At 39.1% G+C, this 23880-nt stretch overlaps 1 protein-coding gene across 19 annotated transcripts in view; it reads right to left on the bottom strand.

Moving 5' to 3' along the window:
* Positions 1-9138: 9138 nt before the first annotated feature.
* Positions 9139-23880, bottom strand: part of DOCK9 (dedicator of cytokinesis 9) — a 129334-nt gene continuing 114592 nt past the window's right edge. For 17 of the 19 annotated variants that reach the window (XM_085535799.1, XM_015851517.2, XM_085535758.1 and 14 more), the window contains 12 exons: positions 23513-23626; positions 23151-23366; positions 22698-22755; positions 21545-21651; positions 18319-18441; positions 17859-17972; positions 16208-16354; positions 13975-14185; positions 13152-13342; positions 12323-12423; positions 12029-12167; positions 9139-10410 (listed from right to left, as the gene is read on the bottom strand). In XM_085535799.1, the coding sequence (XP_085391925.1) occupies positions 10288-10410; positions 12029-12167; positions 12323-12423; positions 13152-13342; positions 13975-14185; positions 16208-16354; positions 17859-17972; positions 18319-18441; positions 21545-21651; positions 22698-22755; positions 23151-23366; positions 23513-23626 (1644 nt within the window). In that variant the 3' untranslated portion in view covers positions 9139-10287. Of the gene's footprint in view, positions 10411-12028; positions 12168-12322; positions 12424-13151; positions 13343-13974; positions 14186-16207; positions 16355-17170; positions 17207-17606; positions 17613-17858; positions 17973-18318; positions 18442-21544; positions 21652-22697; positions 22756-23150; positions 23367-23512; positions 23627-23880 lie in introns of those variants that run through there. The other 2 variants (XM_015851509.2, XR_014941969.1) reach the window with 2 other exon arrangements.

Genomic DNA, 23880 nt, shown 5'->3' with positions numbered 1-23880 from the left:
CACATCGGCTTCCGCTCCTGTTATCTCTCAGAACTCAAGGCCTCTCTTAAGCCAAACATGACAAAAACTGCCACACAAATGCCCTAAAAATGAAAACAGAGGATTCCTTCTGATGAGTATCCAGAAAGCTGCTGTATTAAGGATGATCTTTGTGGGAGCTTTTTGTCACCATCCCAGTGACAGGAGCAGAGGCTGAGCTCAGAGGGTTTGGAGTTGCTTCTTGGGCCTATTTCATAGGAGAGCTGAGAAGACAGCAGGACTACTAACAGCAAATGCTCCTCAGGGATAGAGCTTCACCTTCCTTCTGTAAAGCCTCGTACTTGGAGGGAGCACAGTGCATTTTCAAGGCATAACAGAGAACTTAGGGAGCCTAACTTCAAACAGTTAAGCTACCTGTGGTGATTAGAAAGTACGGTATGTGACTTCTGTAAACTGAGTAGGTTAAAACTGTGAATTATTCCAAGAATGTGTCCCAGCAAAAACATCTTGGCTGTATGGGTGGATATTTTAATTGATGGGTATCTCACTCTGTCATTAATTAAGTGCCACAAAGTAGAGCTCAGCTCAAGGTTTAGGGGAAGTTGGTACAATTGTTTTCTTGAGGCCCTGGCAGAGAAAGGCAACGAGGAGACTTTGACCAAATTGAAAAGCTGATAACAACTATTGATTATTTAAAGACCGAGAACGTGAGCCAGGAGCGAAGATTAAAAAAGAAAGCAACAAATTAATGTTTGTTTAGAGTCTGTGCATTTAAAAGATGTTTTTGGCTCAGTGTTTCTAACTGGAAGAAGAGTAAGCATAAGGAAACTGCAAACGTGCAGCTCGTCGCTGAGTAGCTGTTATTGGACAGAAAGGTGAGAACTGATACGGGTAATGCATTGATTGCAATATGAACAGGAGCTGAGGGGAGGCCTGATGGCGGCTGCAGCTCCTCACAGGGAGTGGAGGGCAGCGCTGAGCTCTGCTCTGTGTGACAGCGACAGGGAACAGCATGGAGCTGTCAGGGGAGGGGCAGCTGGGGGTGAGGGACAGGGTCTGCACCACAGGGCGGTGGGCAGGGCATCAAGGGCGCTGGAGATCAGGAAGCATTTGGACACCACGCTCAGATGTATCATTTGATGTTGGGTGGTGTGATGTGGAGACAGCGGTTGGACTCCATGATCCTTGTGGGTCCAACTCAAAATGTTCAATGATTTGGGGCCTGGGGTCAACAGGATGGGCCTGCAGCAGCTCAGCTGCATGCAACCACCATCAGGCCCAGCCAGCCCATCACATCAAACCAGAGCAGGGGCATGTGTGGGAAGAGCTGAGCTGTGTCGGGCCGGGCTCTCCCCTCAGGAGCAGGCACACCATCATCTGCAGCCCAGAGCGGAGGCAGCTCCTCTGGCAGGCAGCCCACGCTCACACTGTGTGGGCACAGGGCAGAGTGAAAAGCGGAGAGGAGGGCCCAGACCTTTATATAAATAAAGCAGCTAAAGTAAGCTTTATTTACCTGGAGCCGCCCTGGGCTGATGCCAAAAATCTGTGGCTCATTAGCAGTGCCTGTGGCAACAGGTAGTTAAGCGAGTGGGTGCAGACCCAGTGAGTTAATGGCACACGATACATTGTAAAATCACTTCTGTCAACAGCGGGTTTTTATTTTTCCTCAAAACACAACTTGAGGTCAATAGCTCAGCCTTAAGAGTGTTTATGTCTTGCTTGTTTACTCTCCAATAACATTGTCTTCTCGGCAGCACCTGTGCAGAGAAGACAGAGCTGTGTGGATAACATGTGGACCATTGCAAGGAGGTGCTGAAGGCCTTGCTTTCAGGCTTGGCGATGCGACCATCTCTTCCAGCCTTGAAATACCCCTGCACACTGGCCCTCAGCCTCCAACGCACACCACAACTAGCAGACATGGAGAACACACACTGTGCTGTGTTTGTGTGGTGCACCAGGAGAGCAGCTGGGCAAGCAGAAATGCACAGTGATCCCAAAGCTGTTGCTGAGCCCCAGCCAGCCCTTGGGCAATGCCCTGCTGGGCCAGTGGAGCCCGGAGTGCTGGTGAGGGCACTCCCAACATTAGTGTGGGGCAGGCAAACAGGAGTCCTGGCTGAGTATGAAGGGAGGCTGGTGAGGGAAGTAGGGCACAGCAGGGGAATTCCTAACTCCAAGCCTCAACTGGATCCTTCCTACTGGAGAGAAACAGGTATCTTTGAAACCTGGCAGTATATTTAAGAAGACAAACAAAAGTGTAGGTATCCTGCACTCACTTGGGAGTTCAAACCTTTCCCTGTACAGTGTGTCACCAAGGGCAGTGCAGGTTTGCTGAGTGTCATTTGAAGCATACCAAAATCTCAAATGCAGCTCTTCACTGAATAGTTTGTTCACTTTGTACTTGCACAGTGATATTTTTCTTCTGAAACATCAGATTCACACTGAGACCTGCTATCTCTAAGTGAACATTTGAACTTTTCAGTGCATCATATCTTCACAGGTTTTATCTTCAGCATGTTATTAAACAAACTGTACTTAGATTTTTTTTCCTAAGGATGGCACATCAGAGTCCTACCAGGGCAACGGCTGCAAAGACAGGATGAACTATCTTGTAAACTTATGCAACCAGTCCTACAAAATGAATCATGGTGTTGACTGAAAAATGCAAGTACAAATGTCATCTCTTGACCAACCTGTGTTTTGACGCAAGAACATGTTAAAGACTTATAGAATCATAGCATGGCTTAGAATAGAAGGGACCTCAAAGATTATCTGTTTCTAGCCCCCTATCATGGGCAGGGTTGCCAGTCTCTAGATCACACTGCTGAGGAGTACATTCAGCCTTGTCTTGAGCACCTCCAGGGATGGGGCATCCACAGCTCCTCTGGGCAGCCTATGCCAGTGCCTCACTGCCCTCTGTGAACAACTTCTTCCCATCGACTTGAAGTGACCCAAGATTTAGGAACTGGCGTGATCTATCTTGGAGTTGTGGAGATTATGGTTCACATGGTACACACAGCGCATGGTTTGCTCTTCTAATTGTCAGAGTTCACAGAGTTTGTAGTTCATTCTCTTCTACATCTTTTTCCAAAGGGCTGAGCTTTACAGAACGGGCTGTGGTGAGCCTGGTGGTCTCACATCCAGCCTACGGAAAAATCTGTGAAGATTTCAGCTTGCTAAACCTATACAGCAGGTACACTGCATACAGAAATATTTTCTGTAAATGGAAACAATCATGACACAAAATCGATGCAAGGCAACACTTCCCAACAACCTATATTGAAAAGTAAAGAGAAGGCGGGGAAAAGGCATGCAAGCAGAATAAACGGTGCTGGTTTCATTTGTTTGGGAAATGCTGTAGAACAGATCAGCCTTGTAGTGCTCTCTTACACAAACAAGTGATTACAGCTGGCCCTGAGCAAAGCTCTTTAACACACTCCTAGCAAGATATCGATAAAGCTCTAAAAATAGGTAGCCGAGAACGGAAAGGCGAGTTGTTATGGAAAGGCCATAGGACACCTGGGCACTGCAGTAATGGGATCTGCAACCACCACCCAGCAAAGCAGGGCGGCGTAAGCTGCACGGCTTACTTGGGACGGAGGGGCTGAGAATCACTTTGTGCATCAGAAGTGAATTCGGGTTTATCCCTGCAAAACTGCAGGTGTTTCAGATGGAGCAGGTACCAGTACAGGGCCTACTTCTATCTGACTTAATACTGGAGTTAAATACGTCCAATTAGAAATGTTTGACTGCCTCAACATTTCATTATGTTGTATCTATAGAATGGGCTTGTACACACTGACCCTCCTTTCTGATAAAATTGGGTTACCTATTTATTCTCATTTCCCCAAACTACAACCTTTCCTCTACTTGCTGGTGTGTCCCAATGGGAGGCATCCATGGACACGTTCATCCTCCTATGGAGAAAGATTAACCCCGTTCTCTCTTTGAGAACTCTCTAAAAGTGGATCAGAAAACGTGGCCACAAGACAAGGTATCGTCTGTACAGAGTCATTTGCTGCCCTGATGAAGCTCCTGAATGATGCCCACCACCTTGTTACGTGGTGTCATCAACAGAGAGAGACTGCTCCAGTGTGGGTCCTGGCGAGCTCTAGTTGCAAAATGATTCTGGTAGGGAAGGGCCAAGAGGAGATTTAGGACACCATTATAGTACACATGTACAGATAGGTTCCAAATCTTGGTGTCTGGCTCACCTTAAACGTGGTGCTTCAAACCACATCACGGTAACAACCAAGAAATTTTCATGCTGGCGCATGAGGAACTGAACATGGCAAAGACTTTGACTGAATGGCTCATCTATGGGGAGGACAACTACCTTTTGGCCAGACCAAGGAAATGGAGAAGTGTGAAAAAATAGCATACAGAGATGGGGCCTTACAGATGGGTTGGTGAGCAGAAGGGCCCACAGGCAGTCTGCATAGAGGAAGGCTTTATCCACAGGAAGCTGTGGCAGGGGCGGGCAGGACCAAGGATCAACCAGTACCTGGGAAGACTATGGCTGAGAGCGACCCAGCGCGTGAGTGAGATTGTAAAGCTGAAAGGTTAGTCCTGGCAGAAGGGATATGCTGCTCCCCACTTATCTCCTTTCCTTCACGGGGTGTCCACCCATTGTAACTTCTGCTGTTATGCAACACAGGTGTATACATTATGAAACTATTGCCACATTCTGCCAACAGGCACTGCTGCATTTTGTATCGGGGTGAAGTTGGAGTCACATGGATTGCTTTGAAAATGGCTCGGGATTATGGAGTGCTATTAAACTGCCATTTAGCTTTCATGGTAGCATCTGGATTCTATTTTTTACATCATGACATGTTTTACAGTTGAGAGATGGAATAGATACGGTAAAATGTAGCCACTTCTTCATTCTGCGGCTCTGTCCTTTGCCTGCCCCCCACCAGCTCAGGCTACCCAGAGCCCCATCCAACCTGGCCTTGAATGCCTCCAGGGATGGGGCACCACAGCTGCTCTGGGCAGCTGTGCCAGCGCCTCATCTGTCTCTAAGTAAAGATTTTCTTCCTGACATCTAACTGTAATCTCCCCTCTTTTAGTTTTAAACCATTCCCCCTTGTCCTATCACTATCAGATGGGTTTAAAAGTCAGGCCCTCTCCTGTTTATAAGCTCCCTTCAAGTACTAGAAGGTCACAGTGAGGTCTCCATGGAGCCTTCCAGTCTCCAAGAGAAGACTCCTTGTACATGAAACTGGATTTGGGAACTCCAGGTTCTAAGACTTTCTTTGCAGGACCTCAATCCTTTTAACAAGCTTTAGCTTCAGCTAAACATGGACCTAAAAAAGATCATTAGCTGTGAGCTACTGCATGCAGCTTCAGCTTGGTACCCACACATTATCACAGCTGACACAATGAAGTAATTCAGTGAATACATCTGCTAACTGTAATGAATATCAGACAGAAAGCATTAAGACCTCTGGGACTGAGCACAGGTGGTGAATGCAGTGGTTGAAGTAGGATTGAGAAATGGTTGAAGGGAATTAAGAACTTTTATCTCTTATTTCTAATCTGAATTTGCTTGGTATATCCAATTGCTGTTTTCCTCACCCAGATTTTAAAAGCCCCACAGTATCCACCACACTCTTTGGCATGGTTACTTCTTGTGTTTTACACTCCTCAATCTTCTGCTTGTCAATCAATCTCCCCTGGATCCCACACCGTAAAGGATTTTCTTTATCCCACAAAACATTGCTTGTACTCCTTATGGTCAGAAATTCCAGATTTCAACACTTCAAAATCAGCCCCAGCATCTTCCCAGTAGCACATCACTTTCATACTGGTTTCACACCAGAGCTCTAGGGCAGAAGGTAAAGCCACCACACCACATTCCATTTGCATTCACTTGTTGCATTGGTGCTCTTCACCACAGAATGACGCTAAGAGTTTGCTCATGGCAAGCTGTGTATTCCAAACAATCCTTAAATCCTTTGCACCATTACTGCTTCCCAAAAGACAACTCATACATTTGATTATCTTGTTTCTAGAAATATGACTTTACAGATGTTGGAACCAAAATACTTACAGATCCACATCTGAAACAGTTCAAATCTGAGATGGCAACCTTTGTTTTTACACACTTTAAGTTGGTGTGATTTTTACTGTTTGGTAGTTTCTGTACTACCAGTTGAAGTGTTGAATAGTGCCACTACTACACCAATATTTACCAGCAGAATTCACCTGTGATTTCCCAGCAGTGGTCTCTGAAAACGTTTTCCAGGCTGTTTTTCTACACCTGGACATATTCTTGATGAGAAAGGTCTACTGTAGGGGGCTGTAAATAGAAGAGTATGGAAGCACAAGAAGTAACAAGGGTTGAAGGATGTATTGATAACAGCAATCAAACTGGTAAACACTGAGGAATGTGCTGTGTGTATCAAGAGCAGCAGGTCTGAGCTCCAATAGGGCTACAGCTTGGTGACTTGTCAGCAGGAGACCTGAGCTCTGATAACAGGAGGATGGTGGTGAGGTTGCAGCACGTGGTAGAATACTTCCTGCTGTCCCAGCAGGCGGAAAGGCTGCAGCCATAAAGATATGGGGAAACACAGGCAATAGATAGCCACCTCCCTTGGGGATTATGCGGGACAAGGTAAGCAAGGCTGAGGTGGAAGATCACACAGCTGAAGGATACACACATCAGGCTGAAAAAGTTTGTCGATGCTAATGAAGTACCCACATGGTGAGGGAATTGCTCAGTAGTCAGCATTCTTTGTCTTCCATATGGCTCTCCAACCAGGCTGGTGAGAACACCTCGAAATTCGTATCTTGGAGCTCACAAGCAAGTGGTGTAGGAATAGCACGAGGTGAAAGCAGGAAATCTGAGTGACACAGACTAAATGCCATCTTCCTTTTCCTTGTGCTTTTGAATTAAATTTTGTTAACTCCCTACTACCCCGTCAATGTGAATTGCAAAACATCCCCTGCATTCAGAGCTTCTGCAAATAGAGACAGCTGTTTGACCAGACCCACGTTCTGTATAAGCCTATCTTTAGTTCCTCTTCATTTGAATCTCATAATAGATCTCCTAGTGTCTCGGTCCCCACCAGTACCATGGCAACAAGAACATAATCCTCCCACATGGCCTTTTCTGAATATTGGGACAATGTGAAGAAAATTCTTCAATTTCTGTACTTTCAGACCTCTTTCAAAGGAACATTATTAGCAGACCAGGATCTTTCAGCCAACTCTCATTACACTTGGTTTCAATTTTTATGCCTGTAGATACTGAATACCTCATAGAAATAAAGTTCCCTTTGGACCATCTGGGATCGATGAAATATTTTGTCGCCTCCAGATGAAAAGCATGTTTTCTTGGCTGTTTCTAAAGACAGAATACAAGCATTTTCAGCCTATCTATCTCCACACTTAACCACCTGCCTAGTAATGAGGCTACTTCAAAGTTAGCCTGATTTCAGACAAATGCCTGATTATCTTCAGTTGTGCAAGACAGATTTTTCTAATGACCATCTCACATTCCTTTATATTCTGTACTTTAGTTTCTATTTCCTCTTCTTTCCATTTAAATATTCCACTTTTTATAAAGTCATTAATCTATAGCATTTCTTCTAGCCCAGTCAATTTTTTAGACCTAATTTGTACCAATTTCCTTGACCAACAAGCAGTTGAGATTTAGACTTCTTTGAAACCGAGCAAAAAAGCCTCATTCTGTGTTTACTGCAGCCACTCATTAACAGATACCAATCTGATCACAGGACTCTATGCATGCATAGTAATTATTTCATACTAATCATCTATAATCCAAAAAAGCTAAGATACAGTGGTTTTCTAAAGGGAAGTATATTTCACTTCACTACTTCAAGCATGTCTCTTAAAATGAATCAGCTCCTCCCCTCACTCATCTCTGCAGTATGCATGGCAAGTTAATTATCCATTGTAACAATACAGACGTTTGTTAATATACTGCTACTTTGTGCTTTATTTGTTAGCATGACTTTGTTTCTCTTCCAGTTCTAAATGGTTCTGAGTCACCAGTATCCATCTCCAAAACAGATGCCATATTTTAGTGTAGGGTGTGACCTCCTCCATTTGGTCTTTTTCTAGCAAACTGTAACTGGTTTAAACAACAACCATACATAAAACCAAGACATATAACCACTGTAGGCACATTTAAATAGATTGTTCCCAAGCTTTATTATCTATTTTTACAGTGGACTAACACACTGGCATGAGAAGATGATCATGCTTGAAGTTATCCATGGAGAAGAAGGGTCCATCACTTGTGATGAGAGAAAGTTTTAAGCAAACACAAGGAAACCCCAAACTCAGCCCTCAAGGGACTGCTAATGGGTGAACAGAAGTTTTCTTCTTTTTTGTCACAGGCTAAATAGTTATGCTGACAATTCTTCCACCTGTAAAAGGTGTTTGCCCCATTCCATTCCTTGAGATCGATTATTATGGTTAAAGTGGCTACTAAAGCTGCACTAAATCAAATATAGCTCTGAGCTTATCTCCCACTACACGACGTTCAGAGACCTCTCAGAGCTGTGGAATGAGCAATGAAGTGAACAGTTTTGCTTAACTAAGGCTCTTTTCTTGCAGTTATCTGTATGCCCTTGAGAACTTATCTGTTTCATTTACAACTCGTGCAATTGAAAAAAAAAATGACTCATTACTTAATAGCTCCATCAGAACTTTTGGCTCCTTCCATAGCTGTTCTTCTATGAATGTTGACTAGTGCAAAAGGAAGAAGACAATTTCTGACCAGTTTTCAAACATGAAATGCCCACTCAAACGTACCCATCCAGCAGTTTGAAGCATTTTCTCGTAGACAGGAGGACAATTCTTCCAGACAGACATCTGCTTTTCCTCTTGCATTTGAAAAAACATCTCACCTCTCACTTTCATTGATTTCAAAATTATTGGCGTAAAGCTGCTTAAACCAGGATGACCTGCTGGGAAAAACCTCACAAGAGTTACCGGCAACAGATGAATTTGATGCCGCACTACAGAAAATGGCAATCAATATCAGAAGGCAAAATGATTGCTGCTGTCATTGGATGAAGAGTTCTGAAGAGTTCCTAATATTAACTGCAATGGGTTTATTTTAGTCAAGCTTTCATCTTTCACCAGTTTTATGGGTAAATCTAAAATAAAAACCAGAGCACACAGTGAGAAAAGTAACTACTTTTTTCCTTTTAATATAGATGTAGTACAGAATGTTTAATTACAGCAGGACAGTGCTTCCAGTTAAATAAAATTAAAAACCTTTATTTCCCCCAAATATAAAATTACTAAATTAATGTCTTAAAAGAATAAGAATATGGAAAAAAGCTTTAAATTATACCACCATTTACCACAGTAACCATGATCACCAATTACATTACTCCGTTGCTTTGGCAAAAAAGTATTTTTTTCTTTTAATAACTGCATATAAACCTAACATAGCAAAGACTGTATACATCTTTATATTGCACTTATTTATATACATGGATAAATGAACAGTAAAGTCTGCATATACTTGGAACGAGCAAATTTTCACAATAACGTGAAAGCAGGAGAAGAGCTGGTATGAATATTAAAAATGCTTAGAAATGTAATATATTTATGTACAGACTGTATGGACTGTATTAACAAACAATATGTACAGAACAGTTTACTACTATTGATAGTTTAGTATAACTCCTATAACTTTGCATTCATTAATACAGACCTTTGGTTGTATTCAGTTGTTCAAGATCCAAGCTCAAGTACTTTCAAAATGCAACAAGGTATAAAATAAAGCACGACAATTTGCCAAATGGTACAAAAACTACTACTGTCAGTTCCATTAAGCCCAATAAACTAGTGTCTCTGTCTAGTCCCAAAAATAATTCATGTGCTTGGAATCAATCTCTATGTGCCATACACAAAAAAGAAAGAACACCTGAATATCTGCAAAATTACATCCCACAACACTTTTTTGTAATGTGCAATTCATCTTAATAACACTTTCTAATGGAAAACAGAAATTAACTTCAACTTTATTATTTCTCAACACGCACTTCTCTGATGACGCTGTGAATACTTCTAAGTGTTACCAGAAAGATTAAAAAATAGATGTGTGCCTCCTTCACTTACTCCAAAGGACTATCACCAGTAATTGCTATTTGCTTATCACTGTCTGCCTTGATATCTAAGTGTGCTCAGACTTCTTAATGTATTAGCAGCTTGCACGTGCCCAACATTTAGCTTCAAAATCATCCTGAGTCTGCACACAATGAAACAAATCCAACTAGAAAAAACTAAATCCAACAAAAAGCCCCACCATACTTTACAAAACAATCATGCAACTGAAGAGGAACTGGGCATCCCATGAACTGTTGTGCTTGTTGGAGTTCCACTTATGGCGTTGAAAATGTGCAGCGAATTGGGCATAACATTGGCCTTTTCTTCAACCGGAGTAATCTTTAAATGGAAAACATATATTCATTAGAATGTTCCAAAATGACATAAGCATTTACAAAACAGCTATTCAAATACAGCTTGCAGTAGTTCACCGAAAGGATTTCATTTCTAACATCACAGAATCACAGACTGGTTGAGCTGGAAACCCCCTTGACCAACTTTCTTGGCTCAAGCAGGGTCATCTAATAACACCTCCTCACCCAGAGGATGAATAAAGAGAGAGAGAGCAAACTTGTTCTGAACAAGGTACGTTTTTATGAAGATTCATCCTTAGCTTAAAGGAACTACATAAAGATTAGGCCAAGTAAAAGCAAAAGTAAAGAAAACTAATTACCATCCCATCTGATATTTGCAAGCAAAAGGGGAGGAAAAAAAGAAAAATAAGTTAAGATTCTTTTATAAAATTTTCCATACAAAGTTTTTGCAACTCTTCATAATCCACACCATTGTAAGACAGCTAATTGTTGTTGCTTTTTTCAATGACAGAACAAACACTGTGAGAAGTTTTTTAGTCTTTTCTCCAAATACAGCAACAGGCAAGCATAGAAGGGCAATATTCTTAAAGATCTGGGTGAAGGCCTTTGTTATCCTAAGCCTTCGAGGTGCAAGTAATCTATTTTTTTCTTTGTTTTTTACATAGAATGTTTTATTTATAAAACCCACAGTAATAGGTTAATAGTATTAACTGATGCTGTACATTAATATTCTGTCCACACTGCCTTATAATGTCAGTTGTTTGCCCCTTCTCTTTGTTTACTTCTATCCAATTTGCTTTACTCCTAAAGTTACAAGCGTGACATCTTTTCTCCTACCCTCAATCTTTGGAAACTCACACGTGAGCATGTTTTAAACATCAACATCTTGCATCGAGTTCAAATTATTTCTTCCTGTGTTCAAACCATCATTATATCCTTTTTTTCCTGCACCAGGGGAAGATAAAGCATGTTCTGACAAAACAGTATCACTCCCTACAAACCTCATCTCTCCATATTTTCCATTATCGGTGGTTACAAGAAATCTGTATTTGTGATAAGCTTTTCTCTGTCACGGTGTAACAAAAGAATAAGAGAACGAAAACAAATCCTGCGTGCATGCTGTATTCTTGTGCTTCACCAGAATCTATAGCACAGAGCTACTCAGAGCATTGTATTTGAGAAGAAAAGATGAGGAAATACAAGGAAACAGAGAAGCATGTGAACAGTACTTCATCCCACTGACAAATTGTTGAATGCCAAAAAATGGCCATTGACTGAAATTAGGTTTCTGGGACACTGCATGAAGGTCTCTGTAGACACATCAATAATTCTTGGCATAAATTTTCACGTTATAAAATTCGATTGTTATCTTTACTGTAGTCTTACTCTGCATGAAAATCGGGCTGGTGCCAATGAGATTAATTTCCATAATGAGTACGACTTAATCCTGAAGGTCAAGAAAGAACGTGCAGAAAACAAAAGAACTGATGCAGTTCCAAAATTCCATGCTATGCTTACATTCAGAGAAATAAAAGGAAAACGAGCAAGCACAGTTCCCTGAAGTACAGCACAATATGTGCTTTTCCTACGCATTTCAGCTACGTTTTGAGGAGTGGAATGCATAAATTCATCTCTGCACCTACTTGCTCATGCATTATTTCAGAAAGCTCTTTTGCCATTTCCCTGTAGTTGGCTTTCATTTCTTCTTGATATTCCAACTGATCTTCCTTTATAAGTCGCTCGTTTACACCAAGAGCGTGCCCACAAGCTTCCACAAATTGCCTGGTTTAGATAAAATAATAACAATGATCTCAAATAGGAATACAAGAACCAGACAAGTTAATTACAAATGCTGTTTAAAAGTGTTTTAAAAAATCTTTTGTCAGTCTTGAGTTTTTATTTATTTTATTAAAAAGCAAACCAACATGCCAACATACCTAAACACTTCCTTCAGTAGCTTCACTTTATTGTCTGGGTATCTTTTGGTGTTTGTGTCATCTAAGAAAGCCCGTGCGTATGCTAATGGACCAGCGTTAACCTAAGAACAAGAATTACAAAACATGGTTAGTTCTCTGACTTGCTGTCTTAGCAATGACAGACACCACAAGCATCCAAAAAACCAACCAAATATTACAAAAAATCAAATCAAATCAAACAAGAAATCCTGGATTTTCTTTCTAAGAAATAACTAGTAACACCTGTACCATACTGATTTGTAGTTGTTAAAATTCACACATTTGGTGGTGGTGGACCTGATCATTTCTTTTTACTACATTCAGTTCTTGCTTGCCTTAGCGATGATAAAAAAGAAACATTAAACAAAACCCCAAACATTACGCACTGAGATGTTCTTCTATTATCCTTCTTTTGTTTTTCAGCTCTCCCTTCATCCCCTTAAGTATCTTACCAAAACACAAAACCAGCAACAAACATGCTGCTGCTAATGTGAGCAGACCTACAGCTCTGTGAATGGTGTGAATTTTAGCTCAGTTAGGAAGTCATTACTTGATTCTAGTTTCAGACCACCATAGATTCCGGAAACATAATCCTAATCCTACCATAGAACCAAATGTCAAATGAGTACTGTTTATATGAAATAATTTTATTGCTTTTCCTGTTCTGGGAAAAACAGCCAACAGCAAGCATCCTATTGACTTAGGACATTCTTGAATGGACAGATGGAAATTAATGGTAAAATGCTACTTTGATACTTTTTCAGTGACAGAAACGAGCAAAATAACCCAACGGCAAAGTGAATGGTCTTACCTGAACACTAACGCTCCCCTGTAGCTTCAACTGCAATTTGATCATATCTACTTCAGCTGAAGCACAAAGCTGCCTGAGTTCTGCAACCTTCTTACTCATTTCATCAATGGCCACTTCAATGGGGTTTAAATCAGTGTGGTGCTGGTACATGACTGGAATGCGCTTCTTCACATATGGGAAACAATGTATAGCTACCGACAAAAATGAATTTAATGAAGCTTTTAAAAGGCGTTTGAATAAGGTGAACTTTGATAGAATTGTAAGAGAAAACTCGTCATCCGCTTTAATGATACATTATATAACTTGAAGAACTGCTTGCACAGGGAAACAACATACTGAAAATTTAAATACATGTAGTAAAGCACAGAAGACTCATTGCTGTTACTATAACAATAACCAAGAAATAAAACATTACAACTTAATCTATAGGGAAATGGTAAAAAGAATTTCTTACTATCCACATAGCTCAAAGAGGAGAAGAACTAAAAAATGGCAAGAATTATCAATTTCCTCTTAAGTATTAGCTATGTAAATCTGATACTATGAACTGATATATATGTGTATATGAGAAAAAAAAGTTGATATATTTATTTTAGATGGAAGGAAAAAAATCTTTTACATTGAGGGTGGTGAGCCACTGGAACAGGCTGCCCACTGATGTGGTTGATGCCCCCAGAGACATTCAAGGTAAGGTTGGATCAGGCACTGGGCAACCTGATCTATCTATGGGTGTCCCTGTTCGTTGCAGGGGATTTGAACTTGATGGCCTTTAAAGGTCACCCCCCTTTTTTCTCTTAAAGGCAATTTCTATCAGATGAGTTACCTGTCAAGATAGTACGCCGTTTGCACTGTTCTTCTACTCCTCCTTGTCTTTTACCAGCTTGGGTAAAAGGCATCTCAAACATAAAGCGACGGATGTTATGAGTCCTCTCAAAATCTGTTTTTCTTTCTTGTAACTCTTTTTCTTCAAAGTAAGGAACTACATGTGTAACCTGAATATAGGCATATTTGGAATCTAAATCCTTTGGATTTACCTTAAAAACATAAAAAATAATAATAATTAAAAAGAAAAAAACAACCAACCCAAGAAGTTAATTTGCGAATAAAGTGGATTTAATTGCAGTTAGACAAATTTCAGATACTATATTTGGTTTGCTCCAAGCACAGAAAATGTTAATGCTCTCATGGGCTTCTCTGACTTCAGTTCCTAATTGTTATGAAGCTTGATACGGTCATTACATGCCCTTTTTTTTAACACTATAATTACTTGCCATATGCAAAACTGCAATAAAAAGAGTTTTATTCATGCATAAATATTCTCAGAGAAGAAAATAAATAGTAGAAACAAATACTGTCCTCTGCGATGGCTGATACAAGAAGAGACTGGAGACCAAAACTAGCAATACATAAAATACATAAAAGGTGAACAGCTGAAAATAAAAATGTACCTTTAGACAGTTTAGATATCACCTTCAGGAAGCACTTCTACCAACCTGGCTGTCCTAATTGTGACACCCAATAAGGGTTCTGAAGAGTAATCTGGGGCTCACACTGTAGGCTCCATGTTCAGTATGGAGCAGCAAATGTTTAATTCAGTAAAAGTAGCAACTAATCTCCTGTAGCAGCAGATGAGGCTTCCTAAAATCATTGCCCAACAGGGTCCCTAAATGGACCCATAATATTTTCTCATGTAAATTCCCCTCACTATTAGATAAAGAGGGGACCCTAAACTTGTTCACCCTTCTAAATGTTGTCACTTGCCATTTCAGTCCCCTGTCAAACATTTGTTATCTCTGCCTGATTCTGAGCCATTTTACTTTCATAAGCTGTGAAAAGCAGAGATGCAAATATACACTTGAAGTCAGCATTTAAATACTGGAGTAAATGTGAATAAAACTAAAGCTGCCCATCTGTTATCAGTTTTTAGAGGGACATGCTGCTTGATTTGAAAATCCACAATGTTTTCCAATTACTAGACTGGAACTTAGATGGTAATTTAGGGATTCATTCCAGCATAATTGATAGAAATGTTCCCCTCACAAGCTGACAAACAGACAGGTTATAATTACCTGTAAAGAATTCAGTACATTTGAAGTCTTTATTTAGAGTACACTGGAAGAGGTGTGAAAAACAGCCTACAATATAAATCTCATTTTCCAGCACATGAAATTAAACCCTTGCAAAAGTTCTCCCTTCCTCTAAAGTTCCAGTTTGAGTAGAAGTACTGAAAAGGCCACCATTGCTGAATGCAAATGGTTGAGAAGCATAGCACTTTGTGATCTTGCTTACAGAATCAATGAACAGAAGAGACAAGAAATTATACTATGAGAAAATCAATGTAGAGTCTGGAGCCTTGAACTGGCTGAGGAAGGGAATGAAAGGAATGCAGAAAAGCATCTTGTGCCTTCTCAGCCTACGGGTTACCACAATTCTCTTTCATTCAAAGGTTCCAGCTATTCCTATCACAAATCTTTACTTAAAAGCAGCAAGAGGAGACTACAGAGGCCAAAGCAGTTGGACTTGACCTTTGAACGTCTCTTCCAACAGGACTATTCTATTCTGAAGGGATACACGGCAAATTTTATCTCAGAAAAATATTTAACCAGGCTTTGGCAAGGTGGTGGTGGTGGAAGAAAACACATTTATAGCACCCAGCTTTATTAGATACTTAATTTTTTTACTAAGAGCATCTTCCAGGTAAAGATGATAACAGATGAGCATCGTGGGAGACCCACAGTTTAATACCACACTGGTAAAAAGAATAATAATATGATCATGGTAACAATATGGCAGTCCTTAATCACAGAATGGTTGAGGTTGGAGAGGGTCTCTGGAGATCATCTACTGCCAGCTCCCTGCTGAAGCAGGGTCTCTTACAGCATAACAGAATGGATGATGTTGGAAGGAGATGGCTCTCCCATGCCCTTCAACCAGCAGTTTTTATACGTGCATGTTGTGAACCAAATGAGTAAATGACAGTGATCTCACATCACTTCAAGGGGATTAATGGGAAGAAGTGATATATTGGAACCCTTAAGAGAAAATAAAAAACATACTTTGCCAGAATCCTGAATCATTTTGACGTTTTCAGATCCAAATTTGTCCGAGTAGAGTTTTTGGAGTCTTTGAGATATTTCTGAAAGAGGAGTGAGTTTAGGCTCCTTATAAATATATTCCTTTCCATCTTCATCCTCAAAGAATCCCTGCAAAAGAAAAAAAATAAAGTAAACAAAATGCTGGGGAAAAATAAAAAGCAACACTGAACGATGATTAAGATGAACGTGTTTGTGGTTCAAAGGAAACCAACATCAAACATTAGGTTTCAAGCAAGTGTAAATGAACAAATTAAATCTAAGTTAAAAAAAAGATTTCCCAAGAAAACAACAAATTAAAAACAAACAGAAAAGCAAATCCACACACACACAAAACAAAAAGCCAGAAAAAAAGGCAAAAATAGTCATTTACTCAAGAATGAATGAAAGATAACAGAAACACATGAAGTTAAAACTGTACGGTTTGTTGTCATTTTATGGAGTGCCAAGCCCTTGATATACAAGTATTCTCTTCACTTTTATTTAAAAAGTGAACTTTCAGCACTGTTTCACTTGCCAAAACAGAGGTTTGTTGCCTTGTACAACTGATTCACAAGAAATTATTTTGACAACAGCTTGTAATTTGATTTATAAAAACACCTTAATTAAGTGCCGTCCTACTTTAGCATATACTTCGTTATTTTTGTGACATAGAGCTTCTTTTTTTGAAACCATAACCAAATGTTACATAGAGTACGTGGAAAGTGAAACAGGTGACTGATTTAAAACAGAAAGCCATGTCTGAATTTGTGTTTAAAATCAGAAAATAAATATTTTTTGTCATAAAATGTAACAGACAAAAGAGAAAAGCGCAACGTATCGTATGTAAACACAGGCTAGATTGACAAAAATACCCACATCAAACTACAGTGAAATGCAGTAGCTTTTTACTGCATTGCTTGCTTTATAAGCAGTTACTATAATTACCTCAACATCTGTTTCACTGTCTGTAAACTGGTATTGCTATAAAGTTATAAAAGACAACAGAATACATGTAAAGTTATACCGCTCAGAGTACGTTACAATTCTCCATGCTCAGCTGAACAACTAATGACTGGGCTATGCATGTAGAAAGTGTATTACTTGATGCTGCGTGCTACCATACTCATACATACGCAGTGTAAACACATACTAGAGGATGTGAAGCTGTTCAGTACACAGCCAGAACTTTTGTTTGAAGCATGCATACCGATGTATAGACAAGAATGAGTTCTTCTCCAAATGGAACTTAATGTTATTACTTTTCTTAATTGCAGTGGCTCTGAATGCATACCAATCTAAGAAGCAGCCTTGCCAACCACACCGTAGCACTACAGACATTAAGTCAATGCATTGCTGAGAACTGACATTACAAAAAACTTACCGCTGCCTTAAGGTAGTAAATAAAAGAAGAAAGAAAAAAAAGCAAAAAATTTACTGAGGAAAATAAGAAAGAATTGTATTGGAATTGACAAATATTTCAAAGTAAGTTATCAACAGTGTTAAACTACTTATTTTATAACATATTTCCTGTGTTTTTTATGTCACGGTATCAGCAAAAATGATGAACAGTGTATCTTGTAAAATAAATATAGGTTTTTCTTATTGAATACTGCAGTAATGATGTTATACTCACCTGTCCAAAGAATGCTACCCTGAAGTAAGTTCCCAGCAGTCTCTTGCCTGTATGCATAACTTCTGTTACTTTACTGTATGCACGATGAAGAGTGTCATATAAATGAGCAAGCCGCTAAAAACCAAAAGAAAATAATAATGGGGCAACAGGACAACACAGAACACTCCTATCTTGGAGGCATGAATGACATTCCTGTAGTTAATAACATCTAAAAAGACTGTTCTACTGAACAGTAGTCATATGTTCAGCCCCTTTACAACTTGGCAACACGCAAAGTTAAATTCTAATAATTCATATTTATTTGAAAACATTAGAATGATTTAAAATAAAAAGATGAACATTTCAACACATGCACATACCAGTTGCAGCAGTTAAAATTTTCTCTACGACATGTACTGTTTCATGTAGTTAGACTGAAAAATCAGGTTTTTCTCATTCTAGTCTAATTCTAATTTAGTACCTCAAAATCTCTCCTTTTCTCATAAATGGGAATTATAAGTTTATATATATCAGCAATCAGCTCATAGCGCTCCGCCTTCCAGAGTCCATCAGCACACTGCTCCAGCAATTCCATCAGCACATCCTAGAATTGGACACACATTTGGAAAAGAGAAACAATTAGACGGTGATTAGAAGCATGTTAAGATACCACACCACAATTCCTTTCAATTGGAAACAGAGATTCTGCCTCAAAAGACAGTTTTGCAGATTATAATGACTGTTGCAATCTCAGAACTCTTAAAAAAAATGCTTGGGGATCCAATATCCTTCACTAGAAGCCAAGTGTGAGACAGAGAGAGACCTCCTGGTACCACTGTTGCCATGGTAGTCAAGTCAGAAGCTGGAAATAACTCCTTTTACCCTCTGAAAAGATCCAGTGCTGCTGTATATCCCTCTTTCCTTTGGCAGAGGACTGAGAGAGCAGAAACACATCACTAAGAAAAGCCATCTTTACTTCTGAAAACAGTTAAAAAAAAAAAAAAAAAAGGACTGAAAAATACTACCCTTGTTCATGTGCTCAAATAATCCCTAAAAATCATCTCCTTTCCCCCAGTCCCTATGGGGCTGTACATACTCCCCACTGTTTTCACTCTCAACAGACACGCGGTGGTAACTGAAAGATTCATGCCGCTGCTGGACTACAAGAGATATCCGCAAGTCTTAACTCATACACAAGGGGGCATCCAAATACAGCAAAACTTCATTCGCCCACGGGAAAGAATACAAAGATCACAAGCTGCATATGGGAAATAATTTAAACTAAACTAATTTAAACCTCCCTTTGCACTGGAACACACTGCCTGATAAATAGGCTGCACTGAGTAGTTATCTGCATAACTATCTTTGATTCTGAGAACCCGCCCAGTGTGAGAAAAAGCAAGATAAATGGTAGATGATTTCACCCCAGTGCATACAGATGAAAGGAAATCTAATGATCATTTTTCTTAAACTGCCAAATCACAAGGGGAAAAAAAAAATCTTGTCCATGAAAAGGTTATACATCTGAGAATGTGTAAGTGGAGCAATATGAAAGCATTTGCTGGCTGCAGAAAGGCTTCCCCTGGAGTAATACTGCACTACAAATCTATTTGTCAGGTTTTTAAAGTTATGGATTCTGTTTTCTAAGAATAAAAAGCACTCGTCTTGCTTTGGGTTGTGCTACAGTTTTCATTACGTAGCTGTAACACAGAGGTGACAGGGAAATTGTCTGGCATTTGAGAATCTATGTTAAGATTTCCTATCTGGAAAGGGCTGCAGGGTCACAGAACAGTCTCCTTTATATAAGGCATGCTGGGAAGCATTAACTTTCATTTACCAATCTGAAGTTGGAATAACATTAACAGTGGCTTCTCATGTGAAACAAGGCGCCAAGAACTAAAAAGAAAGGAAAAAACAAAAGCCAAAAGGTATATACTGACTTAATATTTGAGGTGGAACAGTATTTTGGCAAATTATATTTTGGAAAAAAAAAACAACAAATCTGAATTAACTTTTTCCAAGCTTTTATTCCTCACGGAATCTGGCACTGGACAGCGGTCTGTCAGCCATCGCTCAGAGCTCTGACAGATGAACTGTTTACAGCAAAGCCTAGAATGGAAAGGATAATAGCTTCCAGGCTTTTGCTGTGCAATTTGTGACATCCACAAGATTGTAGTTCTAAAAGGAGAATCTGACTGATGCTGATGAACGGGCCTGTCTGGCTGCACAACTGTTTTCATGAAATACATACAGTAACTGTTAAAAAACAGGTCCTCCCCCACTCCACCTCCATCCCACCAATTACTATTTTGGAGATTTAATCCTAAATAGCAGTTACCAGATAGAGGAAAAACTCCCAAGCACAGATTCATTTAACTCAGTAGTAGTAAAGTAGCTCTTGAAATACACGTTTGTATCTTCCCATTACTCTACCCCGCAGATTCCCTTATTATAAGAACATACTGAGGTAACGCTCTACATGTGATATATTCCTATTCAAGAAGCAAACAGAAGCAACTTGAAGAACTAAAGTCCTGGGCATCTTAATTTATCCATGATTTTTAGTCTCTTCTTAAGAGATTGAAGATTTCTTTCATACAATTATTCCTCCCAGGGTAAACTATAAGAAGTTATTTGAAAAATGGTAACTTTTTTGTTTCCTCCAGATACACATATACATAGCTAAGTTTAAAAAAGGACTCCATAGAGGGAAAAAGAAATTTGGCAACATTTGAACCCTTTGCAAGAGCCACAGGCTTGTAATTTCAGCCTTGGCGTATTTTTGCTCCATGGAAATACTGAGAGATGGAAATAAATCTGGGCAGGGTTCAATGACTCAGAAAAAGCTGTATGTTCTTTTTACACTGAGTGACTAATCAGAAGAAGAATAAGAAAGACGTTCCAGTTAAAAAACACAGAAGAATTAAGCTCTGTTAAAAGGTTTGTCAGGTAGACACTGACAAGAGCTTCCAACAAAAGTTTCCATTGACGGTACTCAATGAAAATCCAACTCTTGGCTCAGTTAGAATAGCTTACATTTCTCTTTGTCTAACATGACACATTCATGCTAGCTGAGGAGAATCTGTGTTTTAAACAATATAACACATAATAATAATAAAAAACCCCAAATCGGTCTCTGTGTTTATGGAAACAAAAAGCACATTTCTTATTTCAAATAATTACCACTTCTGCCTTCACAGAAAAAGGCAAGTCTACTATTTTTGTCTTAAAACAACACTGCAAAGTAGCACCAGAACTTGGGAGTAAAAGTTCAAGCCTTAAAACCACCACATCTATTCCTCCTCAATCTGTTAGAATGTGTTCAATTTGCAGACAAATTATTTTGTCACACACCTTCACTCTATACAAATGAGAACACAAAATATTTTTTGTTGGTACAATTATGCCTATATAACACTGATTTTTCTTCCAAGTCAGTTGCTGTTACTTGCTGTCTGTCCCTCACTCCCTCAACTACACTAGCAAATACGCAGCATGGTCACAGCAATTTTTATGCTGATGTTTTATGTCAAATATATGCATGTAGTAAACTCAATAGAGCCTGGACAGATCAGAGAATAGTCTTCTCTATTAGGATAAGAATAGTAGCAAAGAAAGTGATAGTAGTCAGTCTCAGAAACACACAACCTGGAAAAATAAATGGCACTTTAACATCCACCAGTTCTAACATGCTAATGTTTGCTTACTTCATTGAAGTGAACATCTTGCATTCCGACGTCCTCCATCATTGAAGCTTCTTCATCTATATTAGGTGTGATTACTCTGAAGGCAATACAGCCTTGCCTGAACATCCCTATCATTGAAAAAGAAAAAACAGACAAATTCACTTAAACATTGGCAAAAAAATCTTCCTCTTGCGGAGTAACATTAGGCCATTTTGTGATGCTGGATAAGTCAGAAGCTGTATTTAAATATACTTACCACCAAAATAATTAAGGAACACACAGCTTCTCACTGTATGATTAAAAGAGCAGAGTTCATCTTAAGTATAAATAGGCTTTTTAGAAAAAAACATTAGTTTGGATTCTGACCTACAAAAATATGTAGTGTCTGAATCTTCCTGTTTTATCTTAAAACTGCATCCAATTTATCCCATCCCCGGCCTAAGGTAACTAAGGTCACTTTTACAGCATTTCAAAGCACTGATCATGTAAGAACTGCACAAGGACAAGCCCTGACATATCCAAGTCTTCAGTCTGAACAATATGGATAGACTGATGTAAACTATACCAGATAGTCAGAGGATGGCTGTACAGATTATTTGGTGGTAGATACAGAAAGTCAGTCTAGTAATAAGCAAAAAAATATATATAAATTCAATCTAATTTCCTTTACTGAAATACATATTTGCTCAGAATTGGTTTTAGAATATACTAACATGAACCCTATCTCTTTTACTCATTCTGTTTAAGTATTTTTTATTATATCAGATTGCTGAATTAAGAAGTCAGGCCATATGGCGGAAATATGTATTGTAAAAGCCTCAACAGCAACCAATGGCAAGTATGGAAGCACAGTATCCTACAAGAGACAAAAAAAAATAATGAAAGACATTCTGTACACCTGAGAAATTACTTAATGAAGAAGAATATTAATTGATAAAGAGAAAGGATCTAACCACTTATTAGCAACTGTTGTGTTAAATTAATTTTGTTTTCCCTTCCTAAAAATCCGACTTTACCTTCAGCTACAATGCTGGCTCTTAAACATGTTGCTGTAGGTACACTGTCCACTTACATCAGGATTTTTTGCCTACAACTTCCTCAGGGAAACTATTGCTCTTCCTAAACATAATGAAAAACAACTAACCCACATTTCAGTAGGACTTCAAAATCATACCTTTCCGTGTGAGATATTCTGCAACCAGTGCTGCCACATGAACATAGCACATTGCTGCCTAAAAGCAAAAAGAGTAACAGTTCTATAAGTTGACACGGATCACTTTTTCTTCAGAAAATTAGGATAATTCTTTAAAGGCAACCAGAGAGGAATTCAAGGCATAGTTTCAAGTATTTTAGGCAACCGATAACTGAAGAACATTAGCGAGCAGAAGGCCTGATCCTTCTACTGTTTACACTGAGCATAAGTAGCTTAACTGCTAGAGCATTTAAACATATTCCACACCTTAATAATCAGAGCTGACTTAAAGACGTGCTTATGAAAACATCTCATCAACCATTCAAAATTAAAAACCATTATTACACAGTAACATTCACACAATGTATTTTCAATTTCAAGAAAGTTAAGCTTGAATTTATTCAGAAGCTAAAAAAAGTCTGATCTTTCTCTTACCTCTGAAAGATCCCCGTTTTTAACGTGGATCCTTGCCATGCTGTCTAACCATGTCTTCCTTAGCTCAGGTGTACTAGCATAAGACTTTGCCAAACTGTACTGGAGGTCTACAAGCATTTCTGGATCATTCTCATGCTCCTTCATCTGAGCTGTAGCCATCAGTACTGTACGAATACGCTTTGTTAGATCCTTTACATCAGAAGGGAATGTAGTGTGCTAAAAAAAAAATAGAAAGGTTTGTTTAACTACTACCTTTATCTATTACTCACATCACAGAAAAAGTTAAAGTGTCATTGCAAAAGGTGCAGTGAAAAAGGTTTCAAGCAGCCTTTCTATGATACAAAAGAAGAATAAAGCCAGACCTTAATAATCCTGTCGTGATTGGCACAATTATTGATGATGGACAGGGACTGCTGAAATCTAGTTCCTCCAATTCCAACAACATCAGCAATTAACTGGCTCACCGAAATAATAACCTTGACAGAAACAAATGCCTAGTTAGTGCATATTTCATGAAATACCTTTGAAACGTACCTATGATGCAACTACAAAGAAAGTTTTGTTCTTTCAAAGACTCTTCCTTGAAGTAAAATGCTATTTGACAGACTTTTTTTTCCCCTCCAAAAAAAAAAAGCAAACCCAAACGTACATTTGTACAGCAAGACAAGCAAGAAAAAGGAGCCTTATATAAATTCAATGCACAAGCATCCTCTGGTCTAAAGACTGACAG

The sequence above is a fragment of the Coturnix japonica genome, chromosome 1 (genome assembly GCF_054131305.1).
Source record: "Coturnix japonica strain WE chromosome 1, WE-NBRP24, whole genome shotgun sequence".
Taxonomy (NCBI): Eukaryota; Metazoa; Chordata; class Aves; order Galliformes; family Phasianidae; genus Coturnix; species Coturnix japonica.
This window is presented reverse-complemented; position numbering and strand designations above follow the sequence as displayed.